Source organism: Dendrobates tinctorius, unplaced genomic scaffold, assembly GCF_039654945.1.
Source record: "Dendrobates tinctorius isolate UK_male_01 unplaced genomic scaffold, ASM3965494v1 ptg000016l, whole genome shotgun sequence".
NCBI classification, from domain to species: Eukaryota; Metazoa; Chordata; class Amphibia; order Anura; family Dendrobatidae; genus Dendrobates; species Dendrobates tinctorius.
In genome coordinates, this window is record NW_027361684.1 from 21,580,201 (window position 1) to 21,607,814 (window position 27,614).

General features: G+C 45.5%; 1 protein-coding gene across 6 annotated transcripts in view; it reads left to right on the plus strand.

The window, feature by feature from the left end:
• AIPL1 (AIP like 1 HSP90 co-chaperone) overlaps window positions 1–27,614 on the plus strand; it is a 175,740-nt gene that overhangs the window by 82,512 nt on the left and 65,614 nt on the right. For 5 of the 6 annotated variants that reach the window (XM_073565571.1, XM_073565572.1, XM_073565574.1 and 2 more), the window contains one exon: window positions 19,262–19,450. The exons of the other annotated variant lie outside the window; for it this stretch is intronic. In XM_073565571.1, coding sequence (XP_073421672.1) covers window positions 19,262–19,450 — 189 coding nt within the window. The remainder of the gene's footprint in view (window positions 1–19,261; window positions 19,451–27,614) is intronic. 6 annotated transcript variants of the gene reach the window in all.

Consider the following 27,614-nt stretch of genomic DNA (forward strand, 5'->3'; position numbering starts at 1 on the left):
GGTGGATACTAATTCAGAATGCATATAAACTGCGCTGCAAGTTTATTTCCAATTTTCAGTAAAATACAATATATATTCAATCCAACCTTGTGTACCCAGCAGTTGACAGCTTTTGTTCTGTAGAGAATAAAGGCATTTGTGTTCCTAATGTTAGCTGAGTAACAGTAATTCAGTGAAAATTGTGTTTCCTCCCAAATGATTCTTGGGATAAGCAGAGCTTAGTACATAGCTGTCATCTCTTTGGCAGAGAAATAACTATTATAAGTGGTTGACAACATTCTTGTTTCCATGGATGCTCCCAGGTTCTAAAAAATTAGTTTAAAGAAAATTCCATAGTGTTCATTCATTACAAAGAAATAAGAAAAAAAAACATCTTCAAATTGATAAGAGTTTTGTCTTAAAGCATGAAGCATATTTACATTACCAGCATCCAATCATTCTTCTATGTTTGTCTGATATTTCTTACAAAACCCTATTCAGATTTGATCATCGTGTAAAATGTTCAAAACTACATTTTGTGACATCTCAAAGTAATAAATTTAAATACTAATGGACTTTCTTTAGGATTAAGAGACAAGCTCATATAAGGTCCATTTTACATTATAACCAGGATCACCAACGTGATTTTTATTTTCATCTTATTCATACATGGCATTCAGACATTTTATATGGACTTGTTGGAAAACTTAAATGACCCATAAAGATTATAATTGATATATGTTTAGACCAGTGTTCCCATCTTCAATCCTCAACAGCCACGAACAGATCATGTTTTGCATAGGTGATAATTCTATCATCAGTTCAATATTTAGGAAATCCTGAAAACCTGACCTGTTGGTGGTTCTTGAGGACTGGATTTGGGGAAAACTGGTAAAATCATCACAATTGCAATACAAATCTTGTGTATAATCCAAAAAATCAAGATGTCAGCCTCAGCACTAGTTTGTTGGCTCAGCTGTGAAATGCTTCAATTGGGCAATGGTGGATACACAGCAAAGAGGCTCAGTGTTCCAAAAGAGATGCAGTAATCAATTCCACATTAGATTAATTCATTGATTACTAATTACACGGAATGTTCAATTCCTGCATTAGAATATTTCACAGCACTCACCCTGTTGCTTTTAATCCAATGCAGTTCTATTTATTCCTTGCACATACAGTGGTGGGATAAGATGCAGGACAGACTGCTTATGATCGTTTCATACCATGCAGTGATTTTCTCAAGGTCTTGAAAAAGAATTACATGGTATGAAATTATTGTAGGCAGTGTATTTATTTAATCTCCCATGAATATGGGGCTCTTTATTTAGTGGCAATTGTTATGGTTTTTAGCAGGGGGCATTGGTCACAAGGTAATAATGCAGAGCAGCCTAAAGACCCTCTGCCCCAGAGAATCCAGGGAACCACAACCCCTTTGATAAAAGCTATAAAACTAGCATTAAATAAAAAGGCCCATATATCTGCAAGAGTATGGTGGATATAAAAAAACAAAAAAAAATCGGCACACTAATAGGAGCAATGGGAATAACATCTGAGCAAACACTGACCACTTTTGACACGTTGATGTCATGATCCATGCTGGATCAGGATTGATAAAAGCACAGGTAACCTTTTTTTTTTTTCCTAATCTGTGCTTAAGATTGGTTTTTGCCCCCGGTGGCCATTAGGATTATTGCACTGTGGTGCCGTTTGTTCTAAGTTTCCCCCCGGTGGTGGTGAGCTTCATTGCACTTTGGTTTCTTTAGTTAAGTGCACATGATTATAATGCAGGTGTGATTGCTGGCTCTTCTATAAACATAGTAACATAGTAACATAGTTATTAAGGTTGAAGGGAGACTTTGAGTCCATCTAGTTCAACCCATATCCTATCCTAACTTGCCCTAACATGTTGATCCAGAGGAAGGCAAAAAAAACCCATGTGGCAACAGTAAGCTTCACATTGGGGAAAAAAATTCCTTCCCGACTCCACATACGGCAATCAGACTAGCTCCCTGGATCAACGCAATATTAAGGAGACTAGTGTATATACCCTGTAATATTATACTTTTCAAGAAAGGCATCCAGTCCCTTCTTAAATTTTAGTAGTGAATCACTCATTACAACATCATATGGCAGAGAGTTCCATAGTCTCACTGCTCTTACAGTAAAGAATCCGCGTCTGTGAGTATGCTTAAACCTTCTTTCCTCCAGACGTAGAGGATGCCCCCTTGTCCCCGTCACAGGTCTAAGAGTAAAAAGATCATTAGAAAGGTCTTTGTATTGTCCCCACATATATTTATACATTGTAATAAGAGTCACAGTTGTTGCAATCAGTGTTGGTGACAGTGTTCATTTCAACCATCCTTGGTGGAGGAAGGAGCTGGAGAGCGTTCCTTGTTGCTCTAACAGAGCTTGGTGGCAGCGATTCAGGAGGAGAGCTGCATGCTGGTGGTGGACTCTGTTGCCAGGAGCAAGTGCAACAGAGTAAAACTAAGTGGTGTTTCCCTGATTGTGTTTTTCCTTAGTGTGTATTAGTACAGCGGTGGTGCCAGTGCCTGTGCCACCCAGCTCCCTAGCAAGGGATAGGTGTAGGGTGTGCTAGGGCGACAGGTTCCTGATCGGTGCCCGGTGCGGAACCGGCATAGGGAACGTTAGGAGCGTTAGGGACACTGACTCAGGGGAGTGCAGGAGGTCTCCACGTCCCCTTTCCCTATCGCAGGGCCCACCATTGTAACTGTTTCCCTACCCCTTGTCTTGTTGTTTTAGTTTCCGGCCTGCGAGCCGTTTCACACAGGACAGTATCACGTGCCGCGCCCTGTTGTTTTAGTTACCGGCCTGCAGGATGGGTCCACGTGACATTTGACAGGTCTTCTTTAATGCGGCACATGATCCCTCTCGTGGCACCTCAAAGAGCTGAAGACAGCGGCTGGTAAGTATAATACTAGGGTCAGGGAACTTGCATTAGTAGCAACACTCCAGTGCTGAAATAAAAACCATTTGAGTGGTGCTTTAAGATTGTAGACTTTTGGAAAGGTAGGTCTGATAGAAGAGTCTAAGGTCATGAAACAACAACACATTTTGTTGTGGCTAGTAGTCACACATGAATTTGAACATTTGTGAGCTATGTGCCACATGTTTAGGCCGGGATCATACATGCAAGAAATACATGTTAATACTCGGCACTGAGCCTGCTGCTGCATGTATTGCTATGCGGCCGCATGCTCCTATCCGAGTACCGGCAGCAGTGCCCGGTATTAACTTGTGAAACTCGGCCGTATTCCTCGCATGTGTGATCCCGGCCTTAAAAGTATATTTTATATGGCAATAATGCAGTTTACATTTAATGTATTCAATATATTTGCATATATCCTGGTGCACACAGCGTGCTTCTGCACTTTTTGATATGGCTATACTGCAGTCACATCAGCTTGCACCTATTCACACTTGCTTCATTATGTCAGGAGGTGCAGGTCATGTTTTTTGTTTTCAAGTACTCAAATAAGTTACCTAAAGGAGGTGCAAGGGTACCATCATACACTGTTCTAAATGTTAAACGCCAAGCATAAGGACAGTGCACTTTTCCTTAGAGGCATTGTTCCCATCATGTTGGGCACACTTACTCTCAATTAAGTATTCCTAATATTCACTGGTGTAACTATAGGGGACCTGGTGTCTGAGGGAGCCCAAACGGTCAATAGAAAGTAAATAATAATGGTGACGGTTGGGAGGTTGCATTTTTTTTTAATAAGGACAAAAAGTAGTGAATCTCAAAAGAACAATATTTTGTTTCAGAAAGTCATAGTTTAACCATTGTTTGGCGCCCCTAAGTAAAAAAATCAGACATGCTGCACCTAATGAATTGATTTTATATCCAGTCTTCTACATAGAGATTTAAAAGCCTTGTCTTTATTCGCCAATCTTTCACATTTTCTTCAATATTTCATGGCTGGATACTGTGTCATGTGGTAAATATGTCACTAAAGATATAGCAGAACTTCATCACATAACCTCTTTAAGTATAGTCCAAATTGAATATGTACTATACTTAGAGACATTCTCATGTAATTAAATTAAATTAGCATGAAAATAAGCAAGTTTGCAATTTAGTTTTTTTATTTTTCTGCTGTAATTCTGCTAGAATGAGAGGATTTATCTTATATGTTGTACAGCTGGATTCCATGGAGCTCAGCCACTAGAGCCTACCAGAAAGTGGGCAGTAGTTACTTTCTAGGAAAGAAATGAAATCCTAACATTCCAGTCAACGCTGCCCAGCCAATTCATTTATGTACAGCTCTTAGCTGCTCACCTCCCTCCAATTCCTCCTCAGCTCCTGACAAGGTGCTGTTATAAATCTTGCAAAATCTCCAGTTCCCACCATCAGCTTCTAATCTTAGTTATCAATATTTGCTGTCCAAGCTGCATGCTTTTTCAAATGCCCTGTTATCTCTATATATAAATATTTTAATATCTGTGTATTCTTCAGAAAAAAAGTCCAATAGCGCAATATGTTACAGCTGAGCTTGTGCTGAGCTGTATAGTTCCACTAATATTATAGTTCTGCTATTAACCAAAAATGTGACTCATGGAGGAGAGCCCATCCTTCCAGAAACCAGGAAGTAAAAGACACTGGAAAGCTGTGTGCTGCTCAAGAGACAACTTGAGAATAAACTCTTAAATGTGAGGTTAACATATTTTGGTTACATTTTTTGAGCCCGCCTGCCATGACTAGAGTTGAGCGAAACGGGTTGAAAAAATTCAAAAGTCGCCAACTTTCGCCAAAGTCGGGTTTCATGAAACGAAACCAGACCTCAGAGTGAGGATGGCCATGAGGTCGGCGACTTTAGCGCCAAAGTCGCGTTTCAAAACATGCTTCAGCGCCCTTTTTCAGCCAATGAGGAAGAACGGACACTGTGGGCAACGTGATGACATAGGCAGCGGTCCTCACCATCTTTGAGAAGGGCATGCATGTGATTGGCTTGCTTTGGGGGGCGTCACAGGGGGTATAAAAGGGTGTGCATGCCGACCGCCATCTTACTTCTGCTGATCTCAGTATAGGGAGAGATGCTGCTGCTGCAGATTCTGTAGGGAGAGCGTTAGGCAGGGAAGAAGAAAAAAAAATCAGCTGCTGCTGCTAGCGATTTTGCCTGTACAACACACCAGTCACAGTGCAGTGCAAGGGGAGGCTATATTTTGGTGGATCAGCTCTGTTGGTTGTTAGGCTGCCTTATAAGGCTACCTGATAGCTGCATTGCTGGTTTCACACTGCTTTGCAAACTGCTTTTTTAAAAGCAATCCTTTTTTTTTTTGTCCTGGTGAGATACTGAGCGTGCATTTTTTCACACCGTACAGCGGTGTACGCTGCTCTCTCAGTACCGTGTAATGGCTGTTATCATGGCCACAGTGAAGCTAAGGGTGTGACTCTGTAAGGATAAGTCGAGGAGTTGTTGCGTTCTTACAGACCTCCACCTTATAGTTTTGTCTGTTTTTCAAACAGTCTAGTCTATTTGCTGTTTGATTACATTCAAAACTATAGAGAGACAGCGTGTGTCAGTCCATATACTAAAAAAAACACGGAGCTTGACAATTTAACATACACCGGACAGCGGTGTACGTGCACGCTGCTCTCTCAGTACCATGTAACGGCTGTTATCACGGCCACAGTGAAGCTAAGGGTGTGACTCTGTAAGGATAAGTCGAGGAGTTGTTCCGTTCTTACAGACCTACACTCTGGAGAGATTCCAATCCTGCCCTGTCCTATATAACATTTTTCACACATGCCAAATTCATCCTGTCATACAGCGGTGTGATATACACTGGGCCTGACACAATACATCAGTGTCCAGAAGTGTGTAAGGACATTCCATTTCTCCCGTCCTATATAACATTTTTCACACCTGCCAAATTCATCCTGTCATACAGCGGTGTGATATACACTGGCCTGACACAATACATCAGTGTCCAGAAGTGTGTAAGGACAATCCATTTCTGCCATCCTATGTCACATTTTTCACACCAGCCAAATTCAGCCTGTCATACAGCGGTGTGATATACACTGGCCTGACACAATACATCAGTGTCCAGAAGTGTGTAAGGACAATCCATTTCTGCCGTCCTATGTCACATTTTTCACACCAGCCTAATTCAGTCTGTGATATACATTGGGCCTCACACAATACATCAGTGTCCAGAAGTGTGTAAGGACAATCCATTTCTGCCGTCCGATGTCACATTTTTCACACCAGCCAAATTCAGCCTGTCATACAGCGGTGTGATATACATTGGGCCTCACACAATACATCAGTGTCCAGAAGTGTGTAAGGACAATCCATTTCTCCCGTCATATATCACATTTTACACACGAGCCAAATTCAGTCTGTCATACAACGGTGTGATATACATTGGACCTCACACAATACATCAGTGTCCAGAAGTGTGTAAGGACTTTCCATTTCTCCTGTCATATATCACATTTTACACACCAGCCAAATTCAGCCTGTCATACAGCGGTGTGATATACACTGGCCTGACACAATACATCAGTGTCCAGAAGTGTGTAAGGACATTCCATTTCTGCCGTCCTATGTCAGATTTTTCACACCAGCCAAATTCAGCCTGTGATCCAGCGGTGTGATATACATTGGGCCTCACACAATACATCAGTGTCCAGAAGTGTGTAAGGACAATCCATTTCTGCCGTCCTATGTCACATTTTTCACACCAGCCTAATTCAGTCTGTCATACAGCGGTGTGATATACATTGGGCCTCACACAATACATCAGTGTCCAGAAGTGTGTAAGGTCAATCCATTTCTGCCATTCTATGTCACATTTTTAACACCAGCCTAATTCAGTCTGTCATACAGCGGTGTGATATACATTGGGCCTCACACAATACATCAGTGTCCAGAAGTGTGTAAGGACATTCCATTTCTCCCATCATATATCACATTTTACACACCAGCCAAATTCAGCCTGTCATACAGCGGTGTGATATACACTGGCCTGACACAATACATCAGTGTCCATAAGTGGTAGGAGAATTAAATTCTCCCCTGTCCTATATACACCTTGTACCTTGTTTTACAGTTCCATATCGTTGGTGGAATTGTGGGTACATTTTTCAAAAAAATGAGGAAGTGTGGTGTAAGAGGCCGTGTTAGTGGGCGGGGGTTGCCAGCTGTTAATGATGGTGTTGGTGTTGGATCTGCTGGTAGTCGCAAAAGCAAAATAACACCTAATGCAGGAGGTGTTAAGCCTGCGTCATCGTCTGGCTCCACAAGGCCTCGAAGGCTCCCTTTTCTAGGAGTAGCTAAACCGCTTTTAAAGCCGGAGCTTCAGGAACAAGTTTTGGCCTACATTGCTGACTCGGCCTCCAGCTATATCGCCTCCTCTTCTGAACTTGTAAAAAATAAAAGCACTGAGTCGTCTTTGGAGGCTCATGGTCATGAACCACACCTTTCTTTGTGTCCTTCACCCCAACCAAAATTGAAGGATGCGGCAGGCCACACAACACATTACTCCATGGAGCTGTTTTCACATACCATGCCTGGGTTATCAAGTGAAATGGTGAATTACCCAGGCCAAGATGAATCTGACATGGAGTGCACTGATGCACAGCCACTGATAGATGATTCTGCTGGTACATTCACTCAGAGCACAACATTGTCCTCACAGTGTACTGAGCCAGATTCGGACCCTGATGAAACTCAGGTGCCCCTTCCCGCATACTATACCACCGTACACGGTGACACAGAGGAAGGTGCACATGACATTGAAGAGGAGGTGATGGATGACCCAGTTGTTGACCCAGATTGGCATCCATTGGGGTAAGAGGGTGCCGCTGTCAATAACTCCGAAGAGGAGGAGGAACATCCGCAGCAGGCATCGACATCGCAACAGCTGTTATCTGGCAGGCACGGAGCAGTCCAAAAACGGGTTACAAAAAGCCAAAAAGTTGCTGGACTGCTTGGCCAGACGGTCAAAATAGCACAGCGTGCAAGGACGCAAAATGTCTTCCATAGTAGGAAGAGTGCAGTGTGGCACTTTTTTGAACAAAATCCTAATGATCAGGCCAAGGTTATCTGTAAGAAGTGCGCAAAGACCTTTAGCCAAGGGAAAAATCTGAGAAATTTCAATACCAGTTGCATGCTTAGACATTTAACCACCATGCACTTGCAAGCGTGGACGGAACACCAAACCTCAAGTACCACATGTGCAAATGCTCCCAAAGAAGGTAGTCAGCAACGCTACATTGTTTCCCCCACTGTAAGCCCACCGGTTAGCACAGCAGCAAATGTTGAGGTGTCGTTGCAAGGCCAAAGCTGTCAGGGAATCACAATGTTATATCAATGAAAGACTGAATCTAGGCCATCAGAAAGAACACCAACTCCATCACCATCATCAACCCTCTCTCAGTCCGCCCTGTCCACCGCTAGTTCCACCATAGGCATCTCTCAAGTCCAGCTCACCCTGCCAGAGACTATGAGTAGGACAAGAAAGTACTCATCCTCTCATCCACGTACACTGGGTTTGAACGCCCACATTGCCAAACTAATCTTGTTAGAGATGATGCCCTATCGGTTGGTGGAAAGCGCAGCTTTCCTCTAACTCATGGCCTACGCAGTACCACGCTATGAACTACCCAGTCGCCACTTCTTTTCTCGCAAAGCCATCCCAGCCCTCCACCTTCATGTGAAGGACCGCATTGTCCATGCACTCAAGCAATCAGTGAGTGGAAAGGTGCACCTCACAACTGATGCATGGTCCTGTAGGCATGGCCAGGGCTATTACGTGTCCATCACTGTGCACTGGGTTAATGTGCTGGATGCAGGGTCCACAGGGGACAGCGGTGGTGGGACTGTGCTGCCTAGCCCACGGTATAGGACACAGTTGGCTGTAGGTGTTCGACCCTCCTCCTCCTACTCCTCTAGAAGCGAAAGCTCGTCCCCAGAGCGCAGTCGCAGCAGCACTCCATCCGCAGCTGCCAGTGTTGCACCCGAGGTGTCCCCCTATCGATCAGCTAGTGGAAAGCGTCAGCAGGCTGTGTTGAAGATGATGTGTTTGGGCGACAGACACACCGCGGAGGTACTTTCAGCAACAAACTGAGTCATGGCTGGGCAGTCTACATCTTGAGGCAGGCAAGGTAGTCAGCGATAACGGACGTAATTTTGTGGCTGCCATAGCCCTTTCAAAACTCAGACACATACCTTGCTTGGCTCACACCTTGAACCTGGTGGTGCAGTGCTTCCTCAATTATCCAGAGTTAACTGGCCTGCTCCAGAAGGTTCGAAAACTGTGCTCGCACATCCGCCGGTCGCCCGTACACTCCAGTCGTATGCAAAAGGTGCAGCGATTGCTACACTTTCCCAAGCACCGGCTAATTATCGACGTTGCAACAAGGTGGAACTCCACCCTGCACATGGTTGAGCGGCTGTGCGAACAGAGGCAGGCCGTAATGCATTTGTGGGAGGATACCCGGACAGGCACTTTGAGGGCAGACATGGAGTTGACAGGTGTGCAGTGGTCAAAGCTGAAAGACCTCTGTAAAGTCCTTCAGTGTTTTGAGGAATGCACACGGCTGGTAAGCGCAGACGACGCCATCATAAGCATGAGCATCCCACTTATGCGTCTGCTCATGCAAACTTTGACGCACATTAAGGAGCAGGCGTCTGCAGCCGAGGTTGACGAAGAGGAGGAGGAAATCCTAGATGACAGTCAGCCATTGTCTGCTCCGGGACCTCTCCTGGATGAGGTGGAGGAAGAAGAGGAAGAGGAGGAGGAGGGTGATGATGGGGATGATTATTTAGGGGAGGAGGATGCTTCTTGTGTGTCCAGAGAAAATGTTGGCGTGGCAAGGTCTGGTACAGGGTTTGTGCGTGACTGGAGGGATGTGGATTTGCCAGAAAGTGCTCCTCCACCAAGCAGTCACACTGCATCATTGACACCGGGAACATTGGCCCACATGTCAGATTATGCCTTGCAGATCCTAAAAAGGGACCCCCGCATTGCCAAAATGATGAACGATGACGACTACTGGTTGGCCAGTAACCTGGATCCATGCCATAAAGGCAAATTCCAAAACATCATGCCACAGGAGAACCTTGACCTAATATTGGCTAACAAACAAGCTACTCTGGTAAACCGGTTGGTTGAGGCATTCCCAGCACACAGCAGCGGTGATGGTTCTCACACGAGCCATAGGGGCCAGGGGCAGCTTGGAAGAGGTGTTCGTGGTGCACACATCAGAAGTGGCATTGGAGACAGGGGTTTCATGACCATGTTGTGGACTGATTTTTCAAGTCCTGCTCACACGACTGGTAATACTGCATCGATGGAAAGTGACAGGAGACAGCACTTGTCAACTATGGTTACAAACTACTTTTCCTCCCATGTCGATGTTCTCCCTCACAGGTCATTCCCCTTTGACTATTGGGCCGCTAAACTGGACACCTGGCCTGAATTGGCACAATATGGGCTACAGGAGCTCGCTTGCCCAGGTACAAGTGTGCTATCGGAAAGAGTCTTCAGTGCTGCTGGATCAATCCTGACAGAAAAAAGGACCCGTCTGTCGACCCAAAATGTGGATGATCTAACCTTCATTAAAATGAACCATGCATGGGTTTCCAAGGATTTTGTCCCACCTTCCCCTGATGACACATAGGTTGACAGAAAAATGGCTTGCTTTGGTCCTCCTCCTCCTGGGACTTGAACAATTTCGCCTTTTGCATCAGCTAAATGTCCAACATCAACATATGCCACTTTCTAAAACTCCCTAACTATGCTGCCTCCCCCCCATGGCCGGGGTCACCACCTAGCGCACGAAACCATGCAAGTGCCGTTGCCCTGGACAGGTGGGTAGGCCGACTCTTGGGCGCGGGCACTGGCACAGGGTCCCTCATAGTGCAATCAAGTGTCTCTGACGGTGGTGGTGCACACCCACCGTCAGACACACCGCCGTACTATGAGGGGCCCAGTGCCAGTACCGACGCCCACGAGTGGGCCCCCCTTGCTTGGGCAGGGCCCCAGCATTTGCAATCTTTACCTCTCCCTGCTCCTCCGCTGTGTAGTCTGGGCCGTCAAATCCATACTGGGCCTGACACCGTCTGAGCCTGCCTCCTGATCTATAGACATATATTTTGAATGTGTACACTATGCTATCCATACATGTTATCCGGTGATACGGTACCCTTTCTCATCTTTGTGCAATCATGTGTAATCCATACTGGGCCTGACACCATCTGAGCCTGCCTCCTGATGTATAGACATATATTTTGAATGTGTACACTATGCTATCCATACATGTTATCCGGTGATACGGTACCCTTTCTCACCTTTGTGCAATCACGTGTAATCCATACTGGGCCTGAGAACGGCTGGCGAGCTGTTAAGCAAGCTACAGCACCTGTGGTTTGCACACATGAGTTTTTCATTTTTTCAGGAATGACGGTTAGGCCTAATTCCGGAACTGCGGTTGACCTGCACTTACTGGGAAATCATCGTTCGCGGGTAATAATTGTAATCCCAGATCCCCATCACTAACGGTGTTCAGCGGGTTATCTGCACCTGTAAGCGACAAACGCTGGCCCTTTCAGTGTAGCGCACATGCAGCCACGGACATGTAAGGGCATGACACACCAGTTATTGGCCAATCTCACATGCCAGAGCCTCGCGTGTCCCTCTAGTAAGCCGGATTCGGACCGCGGGGCATGACGGAGTCTCATTCGTTAACGGAATTAAGCTTGCAATGTGTATATCTTTTTTGTTGCTGGATGGTTGAGGTTGCCCGTGTTGAGTCAAATTACGCTGCAGGCTCCACTCCTGGTGGTGCCCTTCTGGACATTCCTTTAAGGTTCAGCTTTGCAACCATACTGCCCACGTAAAACAAACACTTTGCTTTCATGAACGCTGTTTGGAGGGTCGTGACTCGTGGGAATAACGCCGCCCAATCAGTTAACCTCCTTCGTTGCTCCCAAGCATGACATCACACTCCCTAGGAGGAAGGTAATGCCACTGTGGCGACCGTACTCCAGGGGGCGACACAAGTGCACTGATGCCCAGCCACTGCTCGATGAATCTGCTGGTACATTGACCCAGACCACTACATTCCCTTTGCACTTTACACGGCCTGAATCTGACCCTGATGAAACTCAGGTTACCCTTCCCATATACTGTTCCATCTTACTCGGTGACAAAGAGGAAGCTGCAGATGAAAGTGCAGGTTCGGCCCACCCGCCGTCAGACACACCACCGTACTTATCAGGGGCCCTGTGCCAGTGCCGTCGCCAACGAGTGGGCCCCCCCTGCTTGCTCAGGATCACAGCACTTGCAAGGTTGAAATACTGTGCAGTGAGATGGAAGATGGGGATGACGAGGAGTCCAGACTAGTACAGGGATTCCCTAGCGAGGAGACTTATTTCATTGTTTTCAATGTTGGGACAGCAATTTTTGGGGAGCACTATACTCTGGAGAATGATAGATGGGGCCCACCATACACTGGAACATTCCAAAGGTGGACATCAGACACTGGAGCAGCATTTACAGGGCCCATTATACACTAGAGCATTAGAAATGGGGCCCATTATGTATGGAGCATTATTTGGGCCCATAAGACAGTGGAGCTTCATCCATGGGGACCAACATATACTGTCGCATTATGTGGAGCTCATCATATACTGTTTCAAACATTATATGGGACCAATGATTCTGTATGGAAAGTAGATGAGCCTCGTCATGAGATGTAAAAAGTTAAGTATTTTTCTTTGTAGTATACCACTATTTCTCTGCCGTATCGGAGCAGCATGAGTTGTGGTATGTGTTAAAGGGGCGCTCTTTCGCCCAGGGCACATGAAAACCTGGAGCCAGCCCTACCCCCCCACAACTTTAGCCAAATAACCCCCATTTTTCAGTGCGTAACTAGTATTATGAAGTAAATAAAGGGTGACAAGCTTCAGTAATAAGAATTTATGCTTTTGGCATTCAAATGGGCACTGTAAGTGTGTTTCCTGTCCTCCTCTCACTGCCGACTTTTCTTCCCCATTGAAAAAAGGCAAAGTCGCTCATCTCTAGCCATGACATGACAACCTTATGCAGATTTGACTATAAGCTAAACAGACTCACTGCTCTCTTGGATGCTATCAACAATTCACAGATTTCCACACTAAACCCAACATATAGGCCCCAATTCATCAAGATCTGCATTGTTTAAACCGGTCAGGATGAGATGGTGTGTTGGAGTCAGATTCAAGAGGTACATGCATCTTAATGAATCTGGCACATCTGAAAAGTGATATGTGCCTCACCACTAATATTAATCCAGTCAGGGATTGGAAGAGTTCTAGTATAAAATATGCCACATCCTTGTTCCACCCCAGCTGTACCTATTTTACCAGGGCTTGGTAAATCTGGCTGGAAAAATGTGTTGTGAAAACATTTTGAAACTTATGAAAGTATTTTACCCCAGAATCTGGTTAAACCAATTTTACTGACTCACGGCCATAATCTCATAGCTATTAAAATCCCTAGTACATGAATGAGCAACATCAATTGTATAATACATTGCATCCATAAGACTAGGTTCACATTAGCGTTTGAGTCCTCAGCGTGATGCTGCCGACTTCTTTCCTTAAAGCTCCCCCTACTTCTGCATGGCTCCACCTACTTCTGCATGTGTCCTGCGTACCTATCTTTAACATTGTGTACGTAGGGACATGCGTTTTATGCAGATGCGTCCGCGTGCAGCATTTTGACGTGGCCGTCGAACGCAAGAAAATGCAACATGTGTTCAGAGGGCACTTCAATACGCCTCCCGCGGACGCATCCACATACACTACACTGCGGACTCAAACGCTCATGTGAACACAGCCTTAGTACAAATAACACATCTTCCTTTTAAAAACATTTAAAATAGACATCAAAGGAAGAATGCCATTGCAATGTACCGGAAAAACATGCACTATTATTTTCAAATTTTCATTGAATTGTCCCTGGATTAGAAGAAAAAAAAAAAATAGAAAAAAGTTTGCCCAAATGGGATAAATAACATATAACCAAACGGTAATTACAATTGAAAATCCGAAATAGCAACCTTCATTTTGAATTTCTTTTGCCCTAAAATTACGAAAAGAATTGAGGCAAAGTCGCTGGCAAAGTGATAGAGGGAAGATACGTTTTACTGAGGCTATTTGAAACCCAAAAGTTTCCTTCAGCACACTAAGTGTTGCGAGAGGTTACTCAGCCATTTGCCATTTTAAGGGCTGGGTATTTGTGGACAACCATAGAGCAGGTGGGAGGTTGTCCACCTTATCTCCACCCCAGGGTGTGGTCTGGGGCTTAAATATTCAGCCTCCAGTGGCATTTGACACACCCACCAGGACCGTGGGGTACTCGGAATCAGGCCAGCCGGTTACGGTGGCTGTGGCCCAACGCCGTGATCCTGGGCGTGCCGTTAATTGAGGGGGGTTATTTACAGGGAATAACATGACGCCACCTGTGGTGTTCAGCCAAAATTTTTTTAAAAAAATGGCCGATGCTGCAGACTAAGGCTGGTTTCACATTCGCGCTTTTTAAGCGCACGCACGGCCGGGGGTAGCTCCGCCCCCGAGCCGGCTCTCTGCCCGGCGTGCCCGCCCCTTGCTTGTAGCGCCGCCTACTAGCGGACAGCGGCGCCTGCGATCGGCGCACCCTATCTTTAGCATAGGGTGCGCAGATCGTGCGCAGGCCGTGCGCTAGTTGCGCTTTGACCTGCGCTGCGCACTTTTGACGGTGCGCCGTGCGCGCCAAAATCAAACTTTTCGGATTTTGGCGCGCACGGCGCACCGTCAAAAGTGCGCAGCGCAGGTCAAAGCGCAACTAGCGCACGGCCTGCGCACGATCTGCGCACCCTATGCTAAAGATAGGGTGCGCCGATCGCAGGCGCCGCTGTGCGCTAGGAGGCGGCGCTACAAGGAAGGGGTGGGCACGCCGGGCAGAGAGCCGGCTCGGGGGCGGAGCTACCCCCGGCCGTGCGTGCGCTTAAAAAGCGCGAATGTGAAACCAGCCTAAGACCGCTGGAGCAGTTGGTGATGCAGCAAGAATGTTTTTTGGCTCCCCACAAGTGGAGCGGGTGCTCCAGGGCAAAAAGCAGTCTTTTTCAGGTGGTGGCTATTGAGGTGCAGGACTGAGGGTGCAGTGAATAAGCAAGGGATACAAAATAGTGCAGTTTTCTTTAATTTTTACTTTGTGGCAAATGATTATGCGATCCAGGACATTAATTACAGATTATAAAAAGAGTCCGGCTAACCTTGAAGCATTCGGGGGTCCACCCCGTCAGGTGGGATTGGAGGCCTTCCTTGTGAGCTCTCTCTTCAGGACCCTGCTGCCTGTAGCTACACTGTGGCCCTCTCCTGCATGTTGATTCTGACCTGTATGATAGACAGCGTGAACCCCTCACGGGCACTGCTTTACTACTGGCAGCCCCAGACTCTTCATCTGCTGTGATGTCTCCGGGTGTATGGTATGGCCAGAGGGCTTGCAGGTACCTGCCCTCCAGATTTGGCTGACGGAGCATACAGCAGCCACACAGCCAAAGACTCTGGCATCCTTCTTGGTCAGCGCTCCACATTGGGGTCACGGTCTTTCCCTCGCAGGTTGCACGAACCACATTCCCGACACCACTTCTTGACAGCTTTCCTCATGCCAACCCAGTAGAATCGTTCACGTAGCAGGACTTCCAGCTTCTTCCACCCAAAGTGCCCTGCTCTATTGTGGTATGCTTCCAGAACCATCGAGGCATCCCTTGTCGGGACCACTATTTGCCAAACAAGTTCATGGGTGCAAGAGTTGATGCTTCTCCGACATAGCTTCCCCTCATAGATGAAAAATTTACCCTTCTCCTTCCACAACTGTTGAGTTTTCTGTGGGGCATCGGGACCAGGGTGTGAGCCAGCTTATGTCAGCAACTCCTTTAGGTGGACGGCCGGGTCGCTATCCTGCATTTCTGCCCATCCATGGTGGGGCAATGGGTTAAACGTGGCCTCTTGTAATGCATAGCGCTTGTCCCTCACACAATGGGAGCACTGGGATGCACAGTGGAGGTGGAAAGCCGGCAGCTCTATTTCCTCCTGCTCTTCTGGGTCTTCTCCCATGTCTGGTGAATTGGGTATTCTGGACAGCGCATCAACGTTAGTGTTCTTGTGTCCCGCTTGGTACTTTCTTACAAAGTCAAATTAGATAGCCAAGCCATCCATCACTGCTCCAACGCACATAGCTTTGCTATCTCTAGGTGAGTCAATGGATTATTGTCTGTGAAGATGGTAAACTTTGCTGAAGCCAGGTAGTGTTTGAATTGCTTGGTCACAGCCCAGACTATGGCGAGAAACTCCAACTTAAAGGAACTATGGTTGTCAGAATTCCTTTCAGTGGGACAAAGCTTCCTGCTGGCATAAGCAATCACTCTCTGTCTGCCTTTCTGCACCTGAGGCAATATGGCTCCCAATCCCACATTGCTGACATCTGTGTAGAGTATAAATGGTTGGCCATTGTCAGGGTAGGCCAGGACTTAGTCTCCCGTAAGAGCCAACTTCAACCGGGTGAAGGATTCTTCCTCTCCCCTGCTCCACTCGAACAGAGGACTCGGTTTCTTGACCTTCTTGAACTGGCCTACCAAGAGGTCCTGCAGGGGTGCCACTATCTTGGTGAAGCCCTTGATGAACCTCCGGTAGTAGCCAACCAGTCCGAGGAACTGCCGTACCTCTTCGATAGTGGTGGGTCTCGGCCAGTCCCTGATCACGGTGACATTGTCAGGGTCTGGTTCCACGCCTTCTGCGCTTTCCACTCGGCCAAGGTACTGCACCTTGGACTTTAAGAGGTGACACTTGGACGGCTTCACTTTCAGGCCAAAATTGGATAAGCCTCGAACACCACTGCCAGGTGCTTTAGATGGTCCTCGTACGTATTTGAGTAGACAATGACATCATCCAGGTACAGCAGCACAGTTTCAAAGTTCCAGTATGTTCCAGACAGCACTCCATTAACCTCTGGAATGTTCCTGGAGCACTGCAGAGTTCAATTGGCATGCAGTTGAACTCGCAGAGGCCCATTGGTGTCATAAATGCAGTATTCTCTTTGTCTGCCTCCGCCACGGGAACCTGCGAATACCCACTGGTGAGATCCAAGGTTGAGAAAGTTAGCAGATTTCAGGGCAGCTAACGATTCCTCAATTCGTGGTAACGGGTAGGCATCTTTATGTGTAATGAGGTTAATCTGCCTGTAATCAACACACATCCTCATTGTACCATCTTTCTTTCTAACGAGCACTAACGGAGCTGCCCAGGGGCTACAACTATCTCTGATTACCCCAGCCTCCTTTATCTGCTGAAACATACCCTTGACACATTGATACTGAGCTGGGAGTACAGGCCGGTACCTCTATTTAATGGGCTGATGATCTCCAGTGGGATATGGTGTTGGACCCCTTTCAACAGCCCAAAGTCTAGAGGGTGTTTGCTAAAGATCAGCTCATATTCTTGGACCACCCAGTAAACCTCATGCTTTTGGTGCGAAGGGGTGGAGTCAGTGCCTACATGTAGCTTCTGACACGAATCCTCCAGCTGCCTCTGAGAGCCATTGTCCTCCGCCTGGTCGGACGGAAGCAAGAGTTCCACTGCCTGTATTGTGTTATTATTGACAGCTTGGCAACGGTGGCATACCGGAGTAAATTGACCTCTTTCTCCCCAAAATTTAAAATGCGTACAGGTATTGTCCCCTTGCAGACATCTACTACTTCTCGGGCTGTCAGGATAGTGGGCCTGCTGTCAGAATACACGGTTCTACCAGGGCCTGATAATCTCGACCACTGATGCCTATTGCTGCCCGACACCATATTAACATTTCAGTTTTGGGGGATATCACAATGGGGAATGGGTCACTCACCCTCACACTGCCGACTTCCCCACCAGACAACTCTACCTGTTGCCTCTGCATTAGGGCTTTGATCTCTTTTTGTAAGATTCTCTGCTGGCTGGAACTGGCAGTTTCAGCCACCTGTTGTAACAAAACAATAATCTCTCCAAGACAATTTTCTAGATTTGGCTGATGGGGCATACAGCAGCTGCACAGTCCAAGACTCTGGCGTCCTTCTTGGTCAGCACTCCACTCTGGGGTCGGTTCAGACACCCCTCAAACTTCCCAAGAAGAACCTAAAAAAATTGGGCCAGAGCATATGTTGGTATAAGTGCAATGCACAGGTGAGCATTCACACTGTGACCAATTACCAAGCAAAATCTAAGTTAAAAACAAAATGAGCAAATACCCTGTAGTGAATAAATAAATAGCAATAGTTCATATAAATAACATAGGGTACATAGTTATCATTGTTTTGTTAAAAAAAAAATGTAAAAGCCATCCCACCGCGACAAGGTGCACCCTATTCAGGACGGTATCTAATTCTCCAACTGTAACTGGGTGTTCATTAACGGCTTGTGAGATTTTATTTTCACGAATTTAACTGCAATTGTCTAATTACAATATTTGTCCTTTATGTATATAGGATTCAAGATAATTTCTCTTTTGTTATTTATCAGAGACTGAAGTTTATCTGTGGTCAGCGCCTTCTATGTTCCGCGTAGAGTATCGGCAAAATGATCTGCATATAGCTTTGATGGGAAGTTTAATTGCACCGTCTAACTCTGAGCGCTCACAATCTCTCTGCTTTCAAAGACACACTGACATTTAATGATGCAGATATCTGCATTTGCTTAATTTAATGTACTGCTCGGGGAGCACGAAATTGTATGAAATATGTAACGGATGCAAGACTTTATAAATGGAGCTACATGGAAGGAACAGCATTAATAGCAGCCTTGTTAAAATAAAAGCAGTAAATACAAAAAAAGAAATAAACATCATGTTTGTTACAGCTAAATCAATGTGTTTTTTGCAATTATTGGAATGTCTAATAGCTCCTGGAAGTAGGAAATTGATAGCGCAGATGATAGAGGTAAACCAAAATAATTTTCAAGCATGTTTATTAAGAAAGGAATGGACCAAACAATATTTTACAACTTGTCACTAGGATTGAAATGAGAAATGTATCTGATTGTGAATGAATTTATTTTATCTCCCTTTTCAGTGCACGACTATATTAGGGTATGAGGGACTGGCCTATGGGTACAGATCAGTGAACTCCCCTTTATCAGGATGATGGATTTAGGAATATACAGTACTAGCCTGAATTGAGCACATAAAGAATAAATGAGCTTTTTATTTCAATGTTATTAAATTCTGTCTGTATATCTCTCTCTGGCAGCACACTGGTATGTACCCACTTGTTGCAAAGAGCTTACGGCGCATCACAGAAGGAAAGGACCCAACAGATTGGCATATACATACATGTGGTTTGGCAAATATGTTTGCTTACCATACTCTGGGATATGAAGATCTGGACGAGCTGCAAAAAGAACCACAACCTCTAATATTTGTTCTTGAGCTATTGAAGGTAACTAAAGCTGTAATTACAATTGGAGCACTTTTTCTGGAAAAAAAATACCCATTTTAATGTTCAAAAAGCCTTTTAAAGGGAATTTGTCAATAGGATTAACCATCTTAAGCCGTCTATATGGGCATGTAAGTAATAAAAGTTGAATAAAATGATACATTGAAATCTGCACTCTGATGTCTTGTTCCAGAGAAATTCACATTTTTCTTGTATGTAAATGAGCTGTTAAAATCCATGGGCAGTACACTGATCTGCATAAAAAAACTGCCTCCAGGGCTTATTTTAAATGAAAGGATGCTTTACCAGTGTGAAACATGTCGATTAGGTGAGCAAACTGTCAGTCATTACATGGCTCAGATTTAGATACAAGAATAACATGGATATCCTGGGAATAAAATATCGGATCACAGATACCAAGGTATCATTTTATTCAACTTGGTGTGACCTACATGGCCCATATACACAGCTTAGACTATTTCCTTTTAAGAATAATAGCAATCCTTTGGCTTGATGGTGATCAATGGGAATCAAAATCTTGATATTTTCCCTAATTATCAAGAAGAAAGGAAAGCAGCACTCACTGGAAATCATTATTCTAAGAGTTCATGTGTCATGGAGAAATCGTAACAGAGAGGGGCCATTGCGTCTGTTTTTACAACCTCCTGCACTGGTTAGAAGTACTTCACTATCATATTAAACAGTGCAGGTTTTTTCCTTGCTGGCAGTGCAAGGATTTATCTGTTCAGTTGAAGCTCCTGGAGCTTTCCTACTTGGATTGTCTCAGCTGTTCAGTGTTTGCCACTCCCCTCTGCTATATATGTTTGCCTCTGGCACTTAGGGATTGCCATTGTTCTTACTGTTTGGTTTGCAGTTGGAGGTGTCGTTCATGGTTGAAGTTGGCCTTTGGAAATGTATTTAAGAGATTGTTGCTAGGAGTCTCCAATTTGATTTCTCCTTCCTTTAACTCCCTTGTGTCCCACTCAGCTGTTTGGTGGGTGTATATTGTATGATTGGTATTTTCAATTATCTCTGTCCATCTTCCCTTGTTTTTCTTGTTAGTGTGTCCCTCTACACTTCAGCTCCCCACTTCCCTGGGTGGGGGAGGGGACAGATCAGGGTTGATATAGTAGAACAGCATGGCATGTGAACCTGGAGTCTCCAAATCCACCTTCAGGAGTAATCCGGGGACAGGGATAGACTAGAGTGCCTATAGTTCTAGGGACCTGATTCGTGCCCTTAGTCCCAACACCATTGTGGCATCAGGTACCCATACATATTAAATTAGACCAAGTCCAACAATACTTGTTTACAGTCTAATATTTGTGGGGACCCCCTGACGCTTCCTGACACATGATCATCAAGGAGAGAAGGATCCAGCCTGTTTCTGCAGATGATCTTTTTGCTCTTCCTCTTTTCCTGGAGACACACTGCTGCCAAAGGAGTCTGGCGTCAACTTTCTCATGGAAAGCACAGGAGAGATTGGCTAATCCAAATGGTCATGTGTAGTGTATGAGTAAGTTGGGAAAGATAGCTGGCAGACAAGTAATTGAATACATGGGTGTTGTGAGTTCATTTTTCCCTTCACCATTGAGGTCTGATGTACTCCCTCCTCTAGGGAAGGAAGGTAGTGAGACTGATTACCAAACACCTGGGCAGCTAGATGATGACTGGGTGGCTGGAATTGAGGACTGGATATAAGGCTGCCGACGCCCTTCTTCCTGGCTGGTGATTTTCCTGCTGGATTCTTGGAGACCAGTCTGATTCCTGCTTCTCAAAGCTAAGTTTTTCTGCTCTGCTTTGTACTCTTCAGTTTTGTTTTTGTTTTGCCTTGTTTTTTGGGAGTTCTGCCATCCCCGGCCGGGGGTGAGCTGAATTCCATTTTTGTCTCTGATCTGTTGATCTTTTGCTCTGTCTTCAGAATATACCTGAGTGCTGATATAGTCTTTTGAAGCCTAGCGACTTCAGGGCCTGTTTTTCCTATCAGTCGGTTGGCTCATTTTGATAGGGTTTTTGCGGATGTCAGACAGCAGCTTTCCTATCCTGTCCTATGTAGTTAGCTTGGGCCCCATCATTTGCTCAACCTATCTTTTTATCTGTGTTAGTGTTTTCATCTTGCTTCACCGTCATTATATGTTGGGGGCTGCCTATTGCTTTGGGGTCTGCTCTGGGGCAGTTTAGTTTTTCCCCTTTCTGTCATTAGGCTATATAGTTCTCCGGCTGTGATCGAGGGGTCTAGGGCACCGTAGGAACCCCCCACGGCTACTGCTAGTTGTTGTGGATAGGTTCAGGGGTCTGCAATCCGATAGCTGCCAACCTCTCTGGTTTTTCTTGACTTAGCTGGTATTTTGTTTTTTCCTCCTTCGGTGACTCATCATAACAGGGTTTGGTTTTATTCAGTACTCCAGGAAAGCCCCTGATCTATTTGTCAACAGGCAGCATGTAGAATCACCAGCCATACCGCAGATCCTAGGGTACTCAATAGCAGGAGAGAATTGTAAAGAAAAAAAAAAAAAAGGGAAAAAAAAAGTGTCAGAATTTTTTTTTTTGTGTGCATATTTTTTCCTCTGTATCTCTGAGGCCGTAGGGGGAATTTTTCTCTCAATGGAGATGAAGCAATTGTCAGATCGTGTGGAGCAGCTCGCTGCTGAAGTGCGGGGAATTTCCGCCTATCTTGCTCATTCACATGCTGCATCTTTGTCTGTGGTGGGTTGGGGTTGTCGGTGTGCCCTTAGTGATGCTCCTGTTTTCTCCACCTCTTCCCAGTCACATGATGTTCCTGACTATTTGGCTGACTTTTATGATGTATTTAGTGAGAATGAGTCTGAGTCTTTGCCTCCTCATAGGAGTTATGACTGTGCTATTGAGCTGAACCCGGGGTGTAAATTCCCCAAGGGTCGGCTTTTCAATTTATCTGTACCCGAGCATGAGGCTATGCGATCCTATATTAAGGAGGCATTGGAGAAGGGTCATATTAGACCATCCTCTTCACCCTTAGGTGCTGGGTTTTTTTTCGTGGCTAAAAAGGATGGTTCATTAAGGCCTTGTATTGACTATCGTGCCCTCAACAAAATTACTGTTAAATATCAGTATCCGTTACCCCTGATTTCTGATCTATTCTCCAGAGTTAAAGGTGCTTGCTGGTTTACCAAGCTTGACCTCAGGGGGGCGTATAATCTTATTCGCATTAAACATGGGGATGAATGGAAGACGGCGTTTAATACTCCGGAGGGACATTTTGAGTACCTGGTGATGCCTTTCGGGCTCACTAATGCCCCTTCTGTCTTCCAGTGCTTCATGAACAATATATTCCGAGACTTTGTAGATAAATTTTTGATTATCTATCTGGATGATATTTTGATCTTCTCCAAGAATTTGGACTCTCATGTGGAACATGTTCGGACTGTGTTCCGGATTTTGAGGGAGAATTCCCTGTATGTCAAGGGATCGAAATGCCTTTTTGGGGTACAGAGGATTTCATTTTTGGGATTTATTTTGTCTCCGTCAACTATTGAAATGGACCCGGCCAAGGTACAGGCCATTTATGATTGGGTTCAGCCCACTTCTTTGAAGGCCCTCCAGAAGTTTTTGGGTTTTGCTAATTTTTATCGGAAATTTATAGCTAATTTTTCTGGTATTGCCAAGCCATTGACGGATTTGACTAGGAAGGGTGCTGATGTGCTGATTTGGTCTCCGGAGGCTGTTTCTTCCTTTCAGGAGCTGAAGCGAAGATTCACTTCTGCTCCGGTTTTGCGGCAACCTGATGTCTCACTCCCGTTTCAGGTGGAGGTGGACGCTTCTGAGATTGGTGCAGGAGCGGTGTTGTCCCAAAAAGATCCTGTGACATCTAAAATGAATCCTTGTGCTTTCTTTTCCCGAAAGTTCTCCCCATCCGAACGTAACTATGATGTGGGGAGTCGGGAACTGTTGGCCATGAAATGGGCATTTGAGGAGTGGAGACATTGGTTGGAGGGAGCCAAACACCAAGTCGTGGTCCTTACTGACCACAAGAATTTGATTTACCTGGAGTCGGCCAAGCGCTTGAATCCTAGACAGGCTAGGTGGGCCTTGTTTCTCACACGTTTTGATTTTGTGGTCTCTTTTCTTCCGGGCGCTAAGAATGTCAAGGCAGACGCCCTCTCTAGGAGTTTCCTTGCTGATTCTCCTGTTATGACTAAGCCTGCTACCATCTTAGGCGAGGGGGTAGTTCTTTCTGCCATCTCGCCTGATTTGAGACGTGCTCTGGAAGAGTTTCAGGAGGACAAACCTGAGCGTTGTCCCAGTGGAAAGTTGTATGTTCCTGACCAGTGGAGGAAGAGAGTGATGTCTGAAGTTCATTGCTCTGCATTGGCTGGTCATCCAGGTATTTTTGGTACTAGAGATCTGGTGAGTCGATCTTTTTGGTGGCCCGCCTTGTCTCGTGATGTCAGGAATGTTGTGCAGTCCTGTGGGACTTGCTCCCGGTCTAAACCTTGTTCTCGCTCTAGTGGCTTGTTGATGCCTTTGCCGGTGCCCAGGAGGCCATGGACCCATATTTCAATGGATTTTATCTCTGATATGCCTGTCTCTCAGAGAATGACTGTTATTTGGGTGATTTGTGATAGATTCTCTAAGATGGTCCATCTTGTACCACTCCCTAAGTTGCCATCTTCCTCTGAGTTGGTGCCCTTGTTTTTGCAACAGGTGGTTCGCTTGCACGGGATTCCTGAGAACATTGTATCTGACAGAGGAGTTCAGTTTGTGTCTAGATTTTGGAGGACTTTCTGTTCCAAGCTGGGAATTCAGTTGTCCTTCTCCTCTGCGTTTCACCCTCAGACCAATGGGCAGACGGAGAGAACAAACCAGACTTTGGAGTCGTATTTGAGATATTTTATTTCTGCCGATCAGGATGATTGGGTTTCATTTTTGCCCTTGGCTGAATTTGCTTTAAATAATAGAGCTAGTTCTGCCACTTTGGTGTCACCTTTTTTTTGTAACTGTGGTTTTCACCCTCGATTTTCTTCAGGGCAGGTGGAGCCTTCTGCCTGCCCAGGTGTTGACACTGTGGTGGAGAGAATGCACCAGATCTGGGACCAAGTAGTGGCTAAGTTGTCTCTCTCCCAGGAAAAGGCCCAGCGGTTTTCCAACCGGCGTAGGACCGTTAGTCCCCAGTTTAAGGTGGGTGATATGGTTTGGTTGTCATCAAAAAATATCGCTATGAAGGTGGCTTCTCCTAAGATTAAGCCTAGATTTATTGGACCTTACAAGATTTTGGAGATTATTAATCCGGTCTCTTTTCGGTTGGCTTTTCCTGTCACATTTAAAATTCATAATGTGTTTCATAAGTCCTTGTTGAAGAGGTTTGTTGAACCAGTAGTTCCTGTGGTGGCACCTCCTGACCCTATATTGGTTGAAGGTAACATGGAATATGAGGTAGAGAAGATACTGGATTCCCGTCTGGCTAGATGGAGACTCTAGTATTTGGTTAAGTGGAAGGGTTATGGTCAGGAGGATAATTCCTGGGTCTCTGCCTCTGATATTCATGCCGAAAGATTGGTGCGTGCCTTTCATCGGGCTCACCCGGATCGCCCTGGTGGCATGGATGAGGGTTCGGTGACCCCTCCTCAAGGGGGAGGTACTGTTGTGAGTTCATTTTTCCCTTCACCATTGAGGTCTGATGAACTCGCTCCTCTAGTGAAGGAAGGTAGTGAGACTGATTACCAAACACCTGGGCAGCTAGATGATGACTGGGTGGCTGGAATTGAGGACTGGATATAAGGCTGCTGACGCCCTTCTTCCTGGCTGGTGATTTTCCTGCTGGATTCTTGGAGACCAGTCTGATTCCTGCATCTCAAAGCTAAGTTTTTCTGTTCTGCTTTGTACTCTTCAGTTTTGTTTTGCCTTGTTTTTTGGGAGTTCTGCCATCCCCGGCCGGGGGTGAGCTGAATTCCATTTTTGTCTCCGATCTGTTGATCTTTTGCTCTGTCTTCAGAATATACCTGAGTGCTGATATAGTCTTTTGAAGCCTAGCGACTTCAGGGCCTGTTTTTCCTATCAGTCGGTTGGCTCATTTTGATAGGGTTTTTGCGGATGTCAGACAGCAGCTTTCCTATCCTGTCCTATGTAGTTAGCTTGGGCCCCATCATTTGCTCAACCTATCTTTCTATCTGTGTTAGTGTTTTCATCTTGCTTCACCGTCATTATATGTTGGGGGCTGCCTATTGCTTTGGGGTCTCCTCTGGGGCAGTTTAGTTTTTCCCCTTTCTGTCTTTAGGCTTTGTAGTTCTCCGGCTGTGATCGAGGGGTCTAGGGCACCGTAGGAGCCCCCCACGGCTACTGCAAGTTGTTGTGGATAGGTTCAGGGGTCTGCAATCCGATAGCTGCCAACCTCTCTGGTTTTTCTGGACTTAGGCTGGTTTCACACTTGCGTTTTTTTCGTGGTATTTTAGCGCTAAAAAACGCATGCGTTTTTTTTCCTATACTTTGCATGGGATGCGCTTATGTGCGCATACACATGCGTTTGTATGCGTTTTTCCGCGCATGCGTTTTTTTGCGGTATGCGCTTGGGCGCTTAAAATGCATCCTGTTGCATTTTTTGGGTGTCCGACTTGCCTCAAAAAAACGCATGCGCGCGCAATGCGTTTTTTTACAGCAAGACACCCATTATAAGTCTATGGGTGCGCATATGTGCGCATTGGCATGCTTATGTATGCGTTTTTTTGCGCATGCGTTTTTTTTTTTACCATTAGTTGGACAATGGAATTTAGGGGTTTGGGTTAGAGTTAGGGTTAGTTAAGGGGGTTTAGGGCTAGGGTTAGGGTTAGCTAGGGTTTAGGGTTAGGGTTAGGGTTAGTATGGTTTGGTTAAGGGTTAGGGTTGGGTCAGGGTTAGGGTAAGGGTTAGGGTCAGGGTTAGGGTTAGGTTAGGGTCAGGGTTAGGGTTAGGGTCAGGGTTAGGGTCAGGGTTAGGGTTAGGGTTAGGGTCAGGGTTAGTAAAGTCATGGTTTGGGTTAGTGTGAGGGGCCACCTAATGTTGGAAAAAAATGCAAACGCGGTAAAAACGCACTAAAAACGCATACAAACGCAAAAAAACGCTGCGTTTTTTTCATGCATGCTCATAAAAATGCTTGAAAAAAACGCAGCATTTGTATGCGTTTGTATGCGTTTTTTCAATGCTTTTTTTGCGGGAAAAACGCGCTGCAAAAAAAACCAAGTGTGAAATTAGCCTTAGCTGGTATTTTGTTTTTTCCTCCTTCGGTGACTCATCATAACACATGGGCCTTTAGAGTAACTCTTCAATCCTACATAAAGACCTATTCTAAGGTAAATTCTGCAAGTATGGGCTGTTGTGAGTTCATTTTCCCCTTCACTACTGAGGCCCTTCTGGAAAAGAAAGGTAGTGAGCCTGATTATCAAACACCTGAGTCTGATGATGATGACTGGCTGAGTGGAGTTACTGACTGGATATAAGGCTGCCGACCCTCTTCTGCCCTGCGGGTGATTTCTCTGTGGGATCCTTGGAGACCAGTCTGAATTCCTTCTCTTCTAAAGCTAAGTTTTCTGCTCGGCTTTTTGCATTCATGCTTTGACTTTGTTTTGCTTTGTTTTTCTGGATTTATGCCATTCCCTGCTAGGGTGTGCTGAATTTCTTTAGCTTTGTCTTCTGAAAATACCTGAGTGCTGATTTAGTTTTTGAAGCCTAGCTGCTTCAGGGTCTTTTTCATATCAGCTTGTTGGCTTATGTCTTTGATAGGGTTTTGAAAATGAGGATGAGTGACCTCATGGAGATCAACATCCAACACTGCGGAGACACCATCACATGTTTCTCAACGCAGTGATTCTAGAGCAATGCCCCCATCCCTTATGGGAAATATGCAAAAACATGTAAATCAACAGCCGCGGAGACACCATCACATGTTTCTCAACGCAAGCAATGACTAGCCAGGTCTTTCACCAGGAAGGAACAACCATGGGAAGGGCAGTCTCCAATGAAGGAAACCACCTATGCCAAAACATGGTATCCATCCACAGACAGCTGTTTCGGGGTATTGCCCCTCATCAGTGTGGAGTAGGAAACTGGCTAGTAGGAGCAATGCCTAGTAAAAAGACTGCGAAAATGAGGATGAGTGACCTCATGGAGATCAACATCCAACACTGCGGAGACACCATCACATGTTTCTCAACGCAGT